Source organism: Akanthomyces muscarius, chromosome 5, assembly GCF_028009165.1.
Source record: "Akanthomyces muscarius strain Ve6 chromosome 5, whole genome shotgun sequence".
NCBI lineage: Eukaryota > Fungi > Ascomycota > Sordariomycetes > Hypocreales > Cordycipitaceae > Akanthomyces > Akanthomyces muscarius.
The window spans coordinates 3,642,498-3,657,729 of NC_079245.1; the positions used below are offsets into that span (position 1 = coordinate 3,642,498).

Below are 15,232 nucleotides of genomic sequence, written 5' to 3' on the forward strand. Positions count from 1 at the left end.
CCACGCCACCATATCCCGACCGCCAAAGAGGCGAACTTGACCCAGATTTGACGACAAGACTAGAACGTGTGAGAGAAATTAGTCTCATGAGCCGTGGCGAACCGAACTGAGGATATGTGGCTCAGGTTGGCAAACTGACAAATTCACGCCTTTGAGACGAACTGCAAGGAAGCCTGACCGCGGCTGCTCTGGACTATGAGTACTATTGTTTTAACTACAGTTTGATTTCTAAATACCAAAAAAAAGCATTACAAATCGCCAAACCTTCACGAACATGAGGGTTATTCTGTAAATATACTGTGACCTCAAGCCTCCTTGGCTCAGCCACAGTTTCGTCGCATTCCGTTAACATCGCGTGCGACTTCAGTGAAACCCAACTTCTCGCCCTCCTTCGTTAAGGAGGCTGCTACTATACGGTGTTTAAAATCTTCCACGCAGTAATGAGGCGACATCGTTCGGGCCGGCTCCCCGGGTGAAGAGAAACTCATGGACAGAGTACAGCACTCTCTGTGTTCCGTGGTGATGGGCGTATTGAAAGACGGGGACATTGAGGCTTTGGTAGCCTTGCTGGAAGCTGACCCAACAGTGTTATCCATCTTTCCTTTCAATTCTGTGGGGGATTAACGAATGCCTTCCACTACTGAAGAGACTCAGGCGTGCGACAACTAACCTGTGCAGGGAAATTGTTCAAGTACTGAAGACTGTCTGATTTGGAAGGTGAGCTGAGCACTGCGTAGCAAGTGAATATATACTGTGTGCCCTCGTAAGATATACCAGCTCCTTGTTTAGAAGAGAGAAATAGCACCATTAAGCCCTTAGAGACGAGCCGATATCGCGCTCCTGTAATGCCCGCTGATTTGGCAGAGAGCCACTAAACCCTGGGTGGTCTGTTTTGCAGGTTTGCAGTGGCGTGTTCAGAACTGTCCACCACTGTTCAGTCAGCCACGCCCCCCAATAAAGCTTTAAACATGCCATGCTTGAGTGCTCAACCAAAACTATGCAACTTGATTATTAGCTAATGAAGTGGTGCGTGTTGCCAGGTTTCCAAGTCGATGGACCGGCGCAACGATGAGTTCTTTACGCCAGCGTAGTAAAGCCTTGCGAGCATTACCACAAGTAAAGTCCCTTCTGCAGCTAACGCCCAAACTTGGCGAGACACGTCACAATGATTGCGTCAGATGCACCTTCAGAAGTGAATTGGGAATAAAGCTATACTAAAAGTACGTCGCAATTATACTGTAGAAATCACCACTGCCACTCACTGGGGGGTTTGTAGGCAGATCAGTACTGTTTGCCTGCTCGATATCATGGCCTGCAGACAAAGGTCTACGATCTTGATATTCGACCGACCATTCACAGATGTACGAAGGTGGCCTAGGCGGCACATCTTCATACAGAGGTAGCGGCTCATTGTCCCAGCTGATACTCGTGCCCGAGCACTCGGTGAGGATGATACCAAAGTGCATACGGAGCATAAGGCAAGCGCTGTAGCCCCTGGAGACGGTGAGCTCGAGAAAGAGTGAATGCGAGACCTGCATGCCGTCGTCCGTCTTGGCGTCGCACGTGTACCTCGACTTGTAGAGGTGGGAGTGCGCTGGGCGGACGAAGTATTCAACATCTATGACAGAACAGCAGGCGCTGGAATAATCCAACTTCCACCCCTTGCTTGTACAGCTGCTTCTCGCCAATGACGCGGACCTCGCTGCGGGTGATGCCCTGCAAGCCATTACCACAGCCGACCTTGTTGGCGGCGGCCATGTGCTTGTCGCAAATGGGTGCAATGGTCTTGATGGTTTCCTCAAGCCTCCATGCCACTTTCTTTAGCTTCCACAGGTCCATCGTCTCGGCATTTTCCTCATGCGCCACAACGCCGTCGATCGTGAGTGTCAGGCTATTGCTGCCAGTAGGGTTTATTACCGAATTGTACTTGGCGTAGACGGCAATGTTCAAAGACGGGAATCTGCGGACCGTTTGACGGGGAAAGATTGGCTCAGGAATGGAGCGCCTGACGAGAAGATTGCGTTCGATTTTGAGCTGCGTGGGGGGCCGGGCGAGGGCAGTGCTGTGCGAAACTTGCGCCATGGCCATAAACTCGTAGGAAATGGACATTACTGGTGTATCCTTGCTAGCGGGCAGCTTGCCGTCGAGGAAGCCGGAAAATGGAAACGTGTGTCGACCCCGGCTCAATCTTGTGGTGTACCCTAGGAGAACCCAGGCCTGAATCTCAACATCATGATGCTGGCGCTCGTGGCAGTGGCTTTGGTAAGGGCGCGTGTAGACTGTATGAGCCTGGATAGTAGCTTTCAAGCTATCAATCTCAACGAAGTCATCGCTTATGTCGAGGAACAGCTGGCCAGAAATCAGTGCGCCGGCGCTATCCCTGTGCGTGCCGTGGAAGACGATGGGTGGAGTCTCGATGTTATAGTCGATAGCGGCGACGCTGCATGAGGTCGACTGTAACTCGCCTATTGGAGAGCTGGACGAGCGGTTAAACGGATACGACGGCTTGCAGTGTTTCTTGAGGGTATCAATGAGGTTGTGGGACTTGACAGTACCCTGCTCCTCCGAGTCGAGTTGATTTGGACTGCCAGAAACGAAGTTGTTGCTAGCTGAAGCATGCGTGCCGTAGCGAGCATCGTAATGTGCCATGTTTCCCGAGCACCCGCCTTTCGCAAATTGCGGCAAGCTGCTAGCTAAAAGTCGAAACATATCCGAGGCCATTTAGGACAAATCTGTTGTGTGGGGCGGAGCGAAGCAATTTGAAAGGATATCAAAGGAATATGAAAGCCGTCAAACTCAATCACCCACAATGGAAAAAGAGAGGTTCGGCGAATCTGGTCGGCGTCACAGAGAATGCCCTACCCTTTCTGTCGGTCTTTGTACCGAGAAAGGGGCATAGATAGTGCGTCTCAGATATGTCAATCGTATTTAAATCTTTCCAGGGGACTAAAAAAGAGAGAAATATAGTAAATGTTTTGTCCGAAAGTGCCGGTGCTTAGTAGGCGACACCAGGTTGAAATGCCCGATAGAAGATTCAAATCTCAGACTTGGTTGTCGGCAATGCAACGCCTGTGTAGGTGAGCGCACAAGGCTTCGCGTATTATTCTTTGACAAGAACGGCGGTGTGTTGCTGCGGGATTTCGGTAGCCATACAGTGCTGGTTACTTGCCAGCTGGTTGTGGAAGACACTGGTGGTTAAGTACGAAGTTCTGAGCTGGCGTGGTATCGATGCAAATATGGGAATGAGAGCATGGGGAAAGGAGCACTGCAAACTGGGGTGTATGGGGAAGACAGAATTCTGACATTTGAACTGCTGTTCTTGTGTACTACTTTTGGGGGGGGGGGCATTCCAGCGCGCAAGAAGGATGGAGATGCATGTAATCAGACTCTTTTTCATGGCCACGCCAGGTTCGCAGCGATAGCATTGCGGCCGAAGAGGTATTATGCCGCCTGAAGCCACTCGTGGCCGCGCCGCTCTTCCAGGCTTTCGTACAATCAACGCTAACGCTGCTTCTTCGCGCAAATTGTGGTGGCGATACTGCCATGCCAATGATGCACCACGCCATTCATTCGCACGCTGTGCGGTCGCGCATCACGCCACTCGGATGTTAAACCATCTATCATGTCATTTAAATGGACAGATCTCTGCGATATCATTGTGGTTAGCTGTTTGCTACCCTACGCACGTGCCCTTGGCTGCCTCTTTTCATCAGTCGTCCGGAGATATCTCATTCCCCGGACCGGGGAAGCGGCGCCTTATCCTGCTTGGGTTGACTAGGCTGAAGTTCAATTAAAGTAAATTAAACTCATAGTAGTACGCATTTTGTACGACCCACCAAAATTACATGCATTGCCTTCGGAAACCTAGCCGGGTATTAAAGTTGCAACTTAAAATTATAATATGCCGTGGGTGTCTATTTTCTTCTTCTGGGGAACAGTAGTCCGTTCTGAACATTTGAGCTCTTCATCCCACTTGTAGTTGTGACTACAACAATGTATAGATGGCGTGTAAGTGGTGTCTAATGAGCCATGCCTGTATGTCTCATGCTGACTGCCTAGTTCTTACTTAGACGCTTTGTTCAGGTTGCCATCGACTCAATACGTGGCGTGATATGATACGTCTCGCTATCTACTAGTGTGTCTAAGTACAATGAGATGTTCCTTTACTGGCAAGAAATTGGCACAAATGTGAGCACAATAAGCCACAAAACAAGCGCCAAAAGCAATCTGTGGCGTGATGAGAAGAACATATATTCAATGGCCCAGCTTGGCTGATACGAGACGGGTATCGCGAAGCGAGGACGGCTGAGGCGTCAGCATATTTGGCCGACCGGAGAGCGACCATATAGGTCGTGAATCTCTCCAGGATTCGCACCACGGGGCAGAAACACAAATTTGGCGCCGTCAAAAAAGTCACCCCGCCACACCAAAAACCATGTCAGGAATGCCAAGAGTCGACACAGCAATCGGTGCAATCGGTGCCGTGGAGATGGCAGATCAAATCATGCGTGGCATTCGCGACGACCGCGAGCACCAACAACACGGCGCACAAAACCACTACGTGAAAGCTGCAATAGCTGGTGCGATTGCCATTGGCGCATATGAGATGCTTAGGAGAGACGAGAGCCATGCTACTGCCAAAGACAATCATCTCTCACACCATGATGGAGCAGGTGCAGACGGGGCAGCCTCTGTTCACGGGTCCGATGGACACCACAAGGGAAATGACCACAAGAAACATCACCACAAGGGAGGTTACACCGATTTTGTAGCAGAGGCCCTTGGGGCATACAGTGTTGGACGGCAAGCAATGGGTCACTCTGATCACAATATACTCAAACTTGTTGCTGAAGGATTGGGAGCCATTGCGCTAAGCAAGGAGGCAAAGAAGGAGCTAGCAGAATAGACTATTGCAAGATATACGTGTGGAAGTACTGGTATGCAGTAAGGGGCTAAGCCTTGATACAATCCTTTTTGCTTCTTCTTTCTTCACCAGCAGGTTGAACTAGTAATCACGTAATATAATTTAGTGCTTAGGGCTTGGCTTTGATCAGTCGTTTCTGAAGTTAGGCATAGCCAAGCAACAAAGCTGTTAACATTAGATGATGGAGCGCGCGAGGCCGATACAGGTTTTTTTTTTATTTTTTTATTTGCTGCCTGATTAAGGTTGTATAACCGTGGCGCGTCGAAAGAAAAATATTGAGTTCCGAAAATGGCAAAAAAGTTGACCGCAGACATTATTTCCGTCCCACAGCAAATTGTGAGGAAATATGAGGTCGCAAGCGTAGAGACAAAAGATAAAAAGTCATGCGGCGCCACCCAATCGCTCTCTGGAGCGTCCATTGCATTGGATTGGCTGCATCGAGAATATTTCACTCGCACCATGTCAATTAATTTCCTCTGTATTAAAGTCAACTGGTGGCGTGATTGCCTGGATGCAGCGTTGTGGTGTCATGAGGTGTGGCGTGGTGTGCGTCATACGGACGAGAAAGCACCATGTTTTACCTACCAGTCAACACTGTACATCTAATATGCCGGTATAAAGCACAGTGAGATCCGTTACGTTTCATTGCAACATGAATAAGCTCAAAGAGTCAAGCAACCGCATCACATGCCCCGTTTCAGAGCCGCATCTTCCCAGTCTACCCCCCAACAACAAAAGCAAACCCCTTTTCAGGAATTCAAAATGGCATTTAATAATCCGGGTCTTCACCGAATCGACCGCCCGTTTCTGCCTCTGTACCATATCTACGAAGATTTCGACAATTACCTGCGTCGCGCGAGTGGACACGCCGCGGTTGGATGGCAGCCCAAGTTTGACATTGACGAGACCAAAGAGGCGTATCAGCTGTATGGAGAATTTCCAGGAATAAAGAAGGAAGACGTCAAAATCGAGTTTCCTGAGCCGCAGACGATACATATCCACGGCGAGCGGAAGCAGAGTGACACTGGCAGCAGCCCTCAGTCGACGGGGGCCGGCGGCGACGGGACCGATTTCGACCAGCAGCGCAGGAATGGGAAGGGAGAAGAAGCCACGGCGGAAGTAGAGAACGAGAGGCTGGCCGATGAGCCCAAGAAGTGGCTTACGGAGCGGCGCACGGGCGATTTTTCTCGCATATTCACGTTTCCGGGTCGTGTCGAGCACGACAATGTCAGTGCTGTAATGGAAGATGGCATTCTCATGGTCACAGTACCAAAGTTGGAGCCTCATGCTGCTCACCAGGTTACCATTCAATGAAGAGCCGGCGGATAATGGGGCGAGCGCCAGTGAATAGTTTGGTGTGACAGCTGCCCAAAGAACCTTGATAGTCTCTTCTACCTCCATAGTCCGTCAATCAATACAAATTGAGGCCGTCAACAGCATCCTGATCGTTTTCGTGTCGGGATACCCACCGGCACCAAGAATCAACTATTGCACATCGACTTAATCGACAACGGCAAAGTTGGCTAATCTGGTTTTATGGTTGTTTTATAACCAGAAACTCTGTCCAACATTGGAAAAACAACTTCAAAGTCGGAGCTGGCGGCGGCGAGGCTGGTGTCAGCTTAATAGGTACCTACCTATACCCTTTCATAGACGCCATCGGCCGTCCACAGAGAAACCATGGGGACATTTATTTGATCAGATGTATTCTTGGCAGGCGCCTGTCCTTACCAACGTTGCTGTCGAATACGATTGCCACAGTATCTACTTGTTGTCCAGATATGCTCTCGGCGGTCCTGATGTCAAGACAGAGGTGATCAACGCCGGCATAATGCAGCACAGGCTCGAGGCTGATCCCAAGCGAAAAAAGTTCGCGTATGTCATCTTCAGCCATCGTCATGGCCAAGTCCGCATTCGTCTCAATCACATGCCATTACAGATCGACAGACTTGAAGATGAGCAAGCATACGAGCGGTTGCAGCAATTTGTCAAAAGCAACGCTGCTCGCATTGCTCGAGAGAATCGCGCGAGCTATCCAGTTCAAGATAGTCAGAAATGACTATTGGGCAGGGTACATTGGAGGGGGCATGTTAGAAAACACACTAACGACACTTTGAAATTTGAAATGAGGCTATTAGGTTATAGTAGGTTGCCACGGCGCTCACTTTTCGTATCACGATGAAACGAACAAAAGTTGCGCTTTTTTTGTCTATCTCAGCGCCCGCCAAGCCGTGATTCTTCGTTTCGTTTCATCTCGATAACAATATCAGTCAACTTATCCAGCTTCCTGTTCAACTCCCCAACCTGTGCCTCGAGTGCGACACGCTTCGCCTCTCCCGACCCGTGCTCCACCGCAGTCCTCTCCTGCGAATGCAGCACAGTCCGCCGTCGCTTCGTGCGTTTTCGTCCCCTCTCCGCTCTCCCCGTGTCGCGTCTGGACTCTGCGCGGCCGAATCCCTCGACCGGGTGCAATATAGAGCCCCCCGGCAGCTGCGGCAGCCCCTCGACCGTGCTCCGCCTCGTCAGCATCTCGTAGAGCCGAATGACGGCAACAATCGGCGTGTGCGTCGCCTTGAGCAGCCAGATGCGGCCACCCCGAAAGGTGTCGTCGCTGCGCAGCACCAGCCGCCAGGGGCGAAACACGAGCAGCGCGAGCAGGTTGAAGGGCGGGTAGAAGTGGGTGAGGCGGTTGCTGGTCGAGGCCTCGAGGACGTAGACGCTGTAGACGTAGACGTACTCGACGTGCGCCTGGTCCATGACGCGCGCGAAGCTGTTGGCGAGCAGACCGGCGAGCGAGCCCATGAGGAGGAAAGTGGACATTGTGATGAAGACAATCATGAGCGGCGGGCCAAAGACGGGGTCAATGTCGTGCATGATCTCGAGGCCGACGTAGCTGGAGCCGAAGAAGATTTTGCCCAGGACGCCGGCCATCTGGACAAGGGTGAAGTGGTCGCGGCCGAGGAGCGAAAAGGTGGTGAGGAAGCCGCAGTAGATGATGAGGATGATGACCATGAACTTGACAAAGTCAATGGTCATTTCTTTTAGGCAGGGAATGAGGATGCCCCATGAGGGATTGAGGGAGAGGAGAGAGCACATCCGGGGGACGAGAAAAAGGGCCTCGAGAGCGAGAATGTCAAAGGCAGTGTTGTTGATGGACGTGCTTTGCTGTATAACGCCGGTGATTCCTACATCTGTCAGCATAACAACACAATACACAAGATGTGAGTAGAGGGCATACTTAGTACCGCAAAGACGCATCCAAGCAGCATCATGATCAAGTCGCACACGTTCCAGATGTCCGTCACGTAAAAGACGGACCCGGCATCGAGCCACTCGCTAAACTCGTCGTAGCAAAACGCCGCGATCCACACCCAGAGCACGGCCTCGGTGGCCGTGACGCGGTCCGACACGCGCCGTATCAGCACCGTGTAGTACAGGTACAGGAAGACGAGGAAGAAGAGGGCCTCAAAGGTCTTGAGGTACTTGGGCACGCGCAGGCGCGAGTACAGGTCCGTCTTGTGCGGGTCGTAGAGGCGCGGCGTCTTGGTGGCGTGCACCGACAGCGAGTCCCAGAAGATGATTTCGCCGTGCCAGATGCCCGTCACGATGCGCTGCACGACGCTGCGCCCGAGGAAGCGCTTGGCGTTGGCGACGACGGCGATCTCGAGCGCGTTGAGCGTGCGGAACGCGACGGCGGGATCCGTGTCGCCAGCCTCGTCCGAGGTCGCTGCTTCGTCGTCGTCATCGTCAGTGACGGTGGCGGCAGACGAGACGGAGCCCAGAAGCAGTGAGCGGCGGGACGAGGTCCCTGCCTGGGCGGCGAGGCGAAGATTGAGGCCGTAGTCGCCGTCCGGTTTCGTCTTGGCGCGGTGCAGCAGCAGGGGAGACGACTCGGAGGCGTGCCGCCGCTGCTGCTGGGATTCCTCGTCGGGGCTGCGTGGACGGCGCGAGGCGTGCGGATCGGGAATCTCATACAGGCAGAAGCGCAGGGCGTCGGCGTCGGAGAGCCGCGCGAGGAAGCGCCAGGCGACAATCTCGCACGCCGAGGCGCGGGCGTCGCTCAGAGTCTGATCATGCCGATCGGTGTCGTAGTGCCATTTTAGTGCGCTGAGTTTTCCGCGTGGACATGGCGTGAGCAGGGGAAAGACGGCAGAGGGCGCGCTTCTCACACGGCGTGGGCGCAAAGGAAGCGGGCTTACAGCAGGGCATTCACGATGAGCGGGTTCTGGCACGTCGCGCCGAGATGGTTGGCGAGGTCGCGCAGGGGGGCGCCCGCGGCCGTCGTGCGGAGCTGCTCGAAAGTGCTGGGGAGCTCAATCACGGAACGGAAATATCTACATGGGGTGAAGAACAGGATCGACTGGTTAGCGATGAGGCATCGATTATGAGGGGCGCTCAAGGATGGTCCCGGCCGGAAGCAAAAGGAGCAAGTGGATGCCCACGTACGGGGAGAGCTTCTTGATGACGGAGCGGAAATCCTCGTCGTCGGCAATGTCTGGCAGGGGACAGTCGTAGGGGGCCGTGTCGACGCTCTCGTCGCGCGTCATGTCGGCGGGCGCTTGGCGTGCAGAGTCGAGGTCATGCTGGCTGCCGCGATCGCGGTGGGAAAAGTAGAACCGGTGTTGCGTCATAGCTCAAGAAAGCCCGTTCTGCGCCGTGTCGAGTCCGCGACGCACAGTAATGAGGCGACGTATCGTCTCGTAAAAGAGAGAAAAAGCTGCAGAATATTGGCGGGAAAAGCCCGACCTTGCTACGCGCTGAGAAACATGTTGCAGGATTATTCAAGTGCGGTGTGACGAGGGATGCCCAGTCAGGCCGACAGTGTGAAACGGTTGGACTGTAAGGCGTTTACAGCAGTGCATCGACCACTATGGTGGTACGCGAAGACGAAGAGGTAATTCTTTTCAGTGCCAACTTCTAATTGTAATGCTGATAGTTTTTTTTTGGAGAATACAACAAAAAGATGGTCAACATATTTCTTTACATCAATAGATCGATGCGAGCTGAAATGGCAACTTGTTGCGACTTCAAACATAGATCTAGGGTAAGTAGGCACACATGGTGCTTATGACCACATGGCAAAAGTGTAGTAGAAGTGGGCAGCAGCCGAGTTAAGCAAGAATTATTTGACCACGGGTTTGCAGTATTTTGTCGATTTCACGGCGCAGAAATCGCGTCGCAAAGCTGGTGAGCGAATCCGACGACGCTGACAGGTGACGCGTACCGGCTGGCCGAACCCCCCACAGCAGCCTCATCGGGAGTTGCTGAATAGGGCTGGATGGAGCATGGGCAGGCCAGCTTACAGCCACAGACGGAGGCTGAAGTGACGTGCACGCTTGCCATCTTCCGAGTCAATGCGACCGCAGCCCTATATTCTGCCCGCCGTTGTCGTAGCTTGTCCGGTCCGACCCCAGACGAGGTGGCACACGTATAAGCCGAGTGGACAAGGACAGTAAATATAGCAACTTTGTCTATCACTGGGGAAAGTTCCGTGACAAAGAAAAAAAAGGCTCCATGTATATAATATGATGGCAGAAAACGCTATTTCCAAGTCTAGAGAACGATTTTACGTTGACAACAAGGGCTTGGAACATGGCTACCTCGACGACAGACACACCAACACCAACGACGAGCAGCACTGCCTCGCCAAGCTGCACCACGGCTGTCCCTGGCAAATACGGCCATGTGCCGTTTGATGCATGCAATTCCAACTACAATGACAATCCGAGCTTCGAGGCGAATCTTGCCTTTGCAGCGCTATTTGGGGCGAGTTTTGTGGCGCACATTGTGCAGGCGATTCATTATAAAAAGGTACGACCAGCAGTGCAGCACGACGGGCAGATGGATTCCGCAACGGGAGAAACCTAACATGACGTAGCGATTTTGCTGGGTGGTCATTATGGGCGCCGCCTGGGAGACGGCAGCATTCAGCCTGCGTGCGATTGGAGCCCATCACCAGCAAGAGCTGCAGTACGCTCTCTGGGGACAGCTCCTCTTTCTGCTGGCCCCTTTGTGTAAGCGAGCAGACATTTTGCCTTCACAGACACCGCTGACAGGGTTTCCTTCTCACCGTAGGGATCAACGCATTTGCCTACATGACGGTCGCTCGCATGGTCTACTTTGGCCTCCCCGACAAGAAGATATGGGGGGTCCGCGCCGTCAAGCTGACGGTGGTGTTTGTCTGGCTCGACATTGTCTGCTTCCTGGTGCAGCTAGGCGGCGGCGTGCTCCTGTCCAACAACGACGACGCCGGGCTGACGCGCATCGGGATGAAGGTGTACACGGCGGGCATCGGCCTGCAGCTCGGCTTCGTCGTCATCTTCGGGACCATGACGGCCTGGTTCTGGCGACGGATGCGGCAGGTCTCGCGGGGACAGAGCATGGGCCGCTTGCGATTTCTGATCTGGAGCATGCTGGCAGTTCTCGTGCTGATCATGGTGAGTCAGGATGTGCCTCTTACCATCCCGTTGTCCTACGAGGAGGGCAGCCACAACGTCTCCCGGATGGCTTCATTCAGCTGCTAATCAAAATGCTCAAACTCTCAGGTCCGCATCATTTTTCGACTGCTGGAGTTTGGGCCAGGCATCAACGCAAGCAACAAGCTCATCACTGACGAGACGTACCCGCTGGTGCTCGACGCCATGCCAATGCTGCTGGCGCTGGCGCTGCTGAACCTGGTGCATCCCGGGCTGGTGCTGCGGGGCCCGGACGGCGAGTTTCCGCGGGTGACGCGCCGGGAGAAGAAGGCGGCGCGGCAGCGGGCCAAGGAGGAGAAGAAGAGGCAAAAGGAGGCGCGCAAGGCTGGAAGCAAGTCATCGTTTGTGGATGGTGACGCGGCGAGGTTGGCGGAGGACTCGGACGGCTACGGTGTGGGGGGCGGTCGTGGTGGTCGGACAAGTGCGAATAGCTGGGAGCTAGGCGCGGTGCATGAGAGGGTGTAGGTGGTAGTTGTAGAGACATGAGCTTGGCCGGGGAACAAGTCGATGTCAAGAACATAAACGTGAGCACGACTCGGATTGTTTGGCTCGGGCGCAATAGGGCAGGTTCAATCACAAGATTATACTACTGCTCACCTTCTGTATGGGACGGTAATCAGCGTTACCAGATGGTTGGGTCATGTTGGAAACTTGACAGACAAGGACCAGGACCAGGACCAGACCGTACTGATAGATGTGCCGGCTTGTGGAGCCGATCCGATCGCAGCGCGGGCCACGTTTACTGGTAACTACCTACAGGCACAGCGGGGCCAAGTTACAGTGGGCTTGGGCGGGCTAAATGCCCTGTGCGCAGCGCCGTCGAGGTGGAATCGCCCCTTTTGGGAGAGGCCTACCTGGTAGGTAGTACTGGGTACCTAGTTACCACCAGACGGACGATCCATCGGTTTTGCCAGGCACTACCTCACACATCTGACTTTCATTATCGCGACCAAGACTCGTAATGGATGGTTTCTTTATCAATGCTATGAAGCTTCTGTCTCTCGGTGGATTCTTTTTTCAGCCCCCGTAGCAAAAGGTTGACAAGGATTGAAGGATGTCGTCTTTGCCTCCCCAGCTGTCCCCCCCCCGCCTCTGACCGTGTGGCACTGCCCGCAACCCACAATAGAAGAAGCAATCAAGAAAGGAAGAAAAAAAAATCACCTCGTGCGCGCAGTCGGCCAGCCTTTTTGCACCTAGCCCGTATAAATTGCTTTTTTCGCCCTGTGGTCTTGCGTACGTGGCGTGCTATTGTTGTCTTGCCCCTTGCAGCACCTAGACAACGTGCTGCACACCCGCAGCTGGCACTGTGGCCGGCCGCCGTCACAGCAGCCAAGACCAAGCGCTACAGTGCCATCCCCGCACAGTGTGCAGCTCGTCTGAAGCCGGTGATAAAATGTCTGGCAATGATTTAACTTGTGATCGACGGATTCGAGGCTAGAATGCTAGTGTCACGGTATAACGGCACCGGCGTTTCCAGTTTTTAGCTGTTTGACACTCTGATAAACCCCTTCTGCCAAGCAAACGCTGGTATACCGTCCTCCCATTTCCGCCAGAACACGCTTCTTGGCCAGCTTCGTGCTTTTTGGTCAAAAGCAAAGGCTTGCTTGCACTTTAGCTATCCAAGGTCATCTCTCCCCTGCTCTCCCGAACCGTGGCTCATCACCTCTCTTGGCGTTTCCCCTCCCGCATGGCGTGCCCTTTGTCTCGGTTTTGATCCAGATGGGACCCAATTCTCCCTCCATTGTCTGTTTGTCTAAGCCGCTGCCCTCCGTGACCCTCGCCAATTGTATACCGCCTCTCTCTCTTGTCTCGTATCGTTTGCCTTTTCATCCAAGACCTGCCTCATCACCAGCACTGCTTGCCCAGGTGCCCAGACACTCAGTAGAGAGCCCTCGTTGTGCTTGCCTACCCGGGTGGCTGCCCGTTTGCTTCATCACCACCCACCCTCTTCCTCCCTCCTCTTCCCTCTCTTCCCCCAGCCCGACTGCCCATCCCTTCCTTCTTCCCTTGGATTCCTCCCCGGCCAACCACCCCGATGGCTCTGTAGTATACCGCTGTTTATCACTCATTTTCACTTCTTGTTTCCATTGGCTTTTTTTTGTGCAGAAAAGACGTTATTCTTGCATCATTGGCGAGCTGCCCCTCGTGCACGATTTTCAGGCCCTGCAACGTTGGCTGTCGGCTGCCACTTGTATCGCTCGCCGGATCTCACAACAACGCACGCACGCACAAACCCGTCAACAAAACAAACAAACGCCGATTTTCTCTCTCCATCTGCGAGGCACAGATCGACCAAGTGTCAGCAGTCAGTCGCTTCACGCGACATAAGATATAAGCCATCATGGCGCTGCGACAATCATCTTCACGCCGGCCTGCAAGTGCTATTGCGACTTCCATACTTGTTTCCTCTGCCGTCTTCGCCTCCGCCTCGGGACACGCCCTGCCGCGCCAGACGATGCGACCGACCGGCACCATGGATATTCTGTCCTGGCCCATGGAGCCGACCGCGATGCCAACCATTCCCCCACAGCTCGTCCGTCGGGATTTCAACACCGTCTGCGGTTACATAGGAGGCAACCCCGACCTGCCCGCGACCTGTCTGGCCGGCTCACACTGCGTCGTGGATGCCGAGCACAAAGCCGTCGGCTGCTGTCCGGACGGGGGTGACTGTACTAAAGGCATCTTCACTGCCTGCGTCGACGAGAACAACCCGGGCCGCGGCGTCGTTGACCCTCACATTTTTACGTGTGGTGTTGGCGATGTTTGTTATAAAAATACTTTTGAGGGCGGATTCTTCCAGTACGGTTGCGGCTCCGCCTCCGACATGGCTACCACGGTAGCTCTCACGGCTTCGGGCGAGGCTGCCGTGGCCTACACCAGCGTTTCCGTTTCTCTGCGCCCTACTACGACTCTGGCCTCGGTGACTAGCAGTGATGGCACAAGCCCTAGTAGCACCTCGGGCCGCAATAGTAAACCCACCGTGGCTGACCCGACCAAGGACGATGGAGGATCCAACCACACCAGCGCCATTGTCGGCGGTGTCGTTGGAGGTCTCGCGGCTCTCGTGCTCCTGCTGGCCCTAGGCATCTTCCTCTGGCGCCGAAACAAGAACCCTAAAGCCCCCGAGGCCGAAGAGGAGCCCAAATTTATCAGGCAAGTTATTCAGATCATCGCAACATGACTGCGTTTACTGACCCTCTCCAGCCGCCCGCTCGCCAGCCCCGAAAACGACTACGAAGGCGATGATGACATGAATGACACTCGTCCTGCGCCTAGACCGCCAGGGCCTGGACACCACGAGGACATGGAATCATGGCCTATTCCTCCCACAGCCAAGGGCGGCATCATTGGTGGCGCCAACACCGTCACCGATACCGACCGGACTCCTCTGACGCAAGACAGCGCCCTTTCGCCTACCAATAATATTGAAAACTTCTCTCCTGTCGACACTGGCAGCATGCCTCGCCGCGGTGGTGAGCGTCCATTCTGGCAGCAGACTGGCGGTGGCCGCACCCGAAACCTCACTCGATCGTGAGCAACGGACAGTTGAGGCAAAAGTTGTGTATATACCGTCTTGGGGAGGAAAATAATGGTGCACCAAGGAAAATCAGCAAGTGAGATTCACATTGGGATGGAGCTTGGGGGCAGGGCATGGACACGCTTTGACTGACGATGGTTTTCTCCTCTTCTTCTCTTATTTTCTTCTTCCCTTCTTCTCTTCTTATCTTTCATCACCCTCGTCTTCTTCATTCCTCTCTTTCTTCTTCTTTGTCTCTTTCACTGCCAACTTTTTCTACACTGACCAACAACACATGATACACTCTATTTCTCT

General features: G+C 53.7%; 6 protein-coding genes across 6 annotated transcripts; 4 read left to right on the top strand and 2 right to left on the bottom strand.

Annotated features, from left to right (window-relative positions):
- Nucleotides 1-1,611: 1,611 nt before the first annotated feature.
- On the bottom strand, nucleotides 1,612-2,649 carry LMH87_010548 (uncharacterized protein; the record flags this gene model as incomplete). Its single annotated transcript, XM_056197722.1, has 1 exon — nucleotides 1,612-2,649. The coding sequence occupies one exon, from the start codon at nucleotides 2,647-2,649 to the stop codon at nucleotides 1,612-1,614; it is 1,038 nt and encodes a 345-aa protein (XP_056054743.1).
- A 1,786-nt stretch (nucleotides 2,650-4,435) lies between these two features.
- LMH87_010549 (uncharacterized protein) lies at nucleotides 4,436-4,906 on the top strand (the record flags this gene model as incomplete). The annotated part of the gene is made up of 1 exon (XM_056197723.1): nucleotides 4,436-4,906. The coding sequence occupies one exon, from the start codon at nucleotides 4,436-4,438 to the stop codon at nucleotides 4,904-4,906; it is 471 nt and encodes a 156-aa protein (XP_056054744.1).
- Nucleotides 4,907-5,611: 705 nt separating this feature from the next.
- Nucleotides 5,612-6,238, top strand: LMH87_010550 (uncharacterized protein; the record flags this gene model as incomplete). Its single annotated transcript, XM_056197724.1, has 1 exon — nucleotides 5,612-6,238. The coding sequence occupies one exon, from the start codon at nucleotides 5,612-5,614 to the stop codon at nucleotides 6,236-6,238; it is 627 nt and encodes a 208-aa protein (XP_056054745.1).
- Nucleotides 6,239-7,138: 900 nt separating this feature from the next.
- LMH87_010551 (uncharacterized protein) lies at nucleotides 7,139-9,555 on the bottom strand (the record flags this gene model as incomplete). The annotated part of the gene is made up of 4 exons (XM_056197725.1): nucleotides 7,139-8,109; nucleotides 8,163-9,031; nucleotides 9,124-9,258; nucleotides 9,371-9,555. The coding sequence occupies 4 exons, from the start codon at nucleotides 9,553-9,555 to the stop codon at nucleotides 7,139-7,141; spliced, it is 2,160 nt and encodes a 719-aa protein (XP_056054746.1).
- A 961-nt stretch (nucleotides 9,556-10,516) lies between these two features.
- On the top strand, nucleotides 10,517-11,865 carry LMH87_010552 (uncharacterized protein; the record flags this gene model as incomplete). The annotated part of the gene is made up of 4 exons (XM_056197726.1): nucleotides 10,517-10,735; nucleotides 10,803-10,938; nucleotides 11,000-11,361; nucleotides 11,470-11,865. The coding sequence occupies 4 exons, from the start codon at nucleotides 10,517-10,519 to the stop codon at nucleotides 11,863-11,865; spliced, it is 1,113 nt and encodes a 370-aa protein (XP_056054747.1).
- Nucleotides 11,866-13,741: 1,876 nt separating this feature from the next.
- LMH87_010553 (uncharacterized protein) lies at nucleotides 13,742-14,935 on the top strand (the record flags this gene model as incomplete). The annotated part of the gene is made up of 2 exons (XM_056197728.1): nucleotides 13,742-14,553; nucleotides 14,605-14,935. 2 exons carry the CDS (start codon nucleotides 13,742-13,744, stop codon nucleotides 14,933-14,935), a joined length of 1,143 nt encoding a protein of 380 aa, XP_056054748.1.
- Nucleotides 14,936-15,232: the final 297 nt, after the last annotated feature.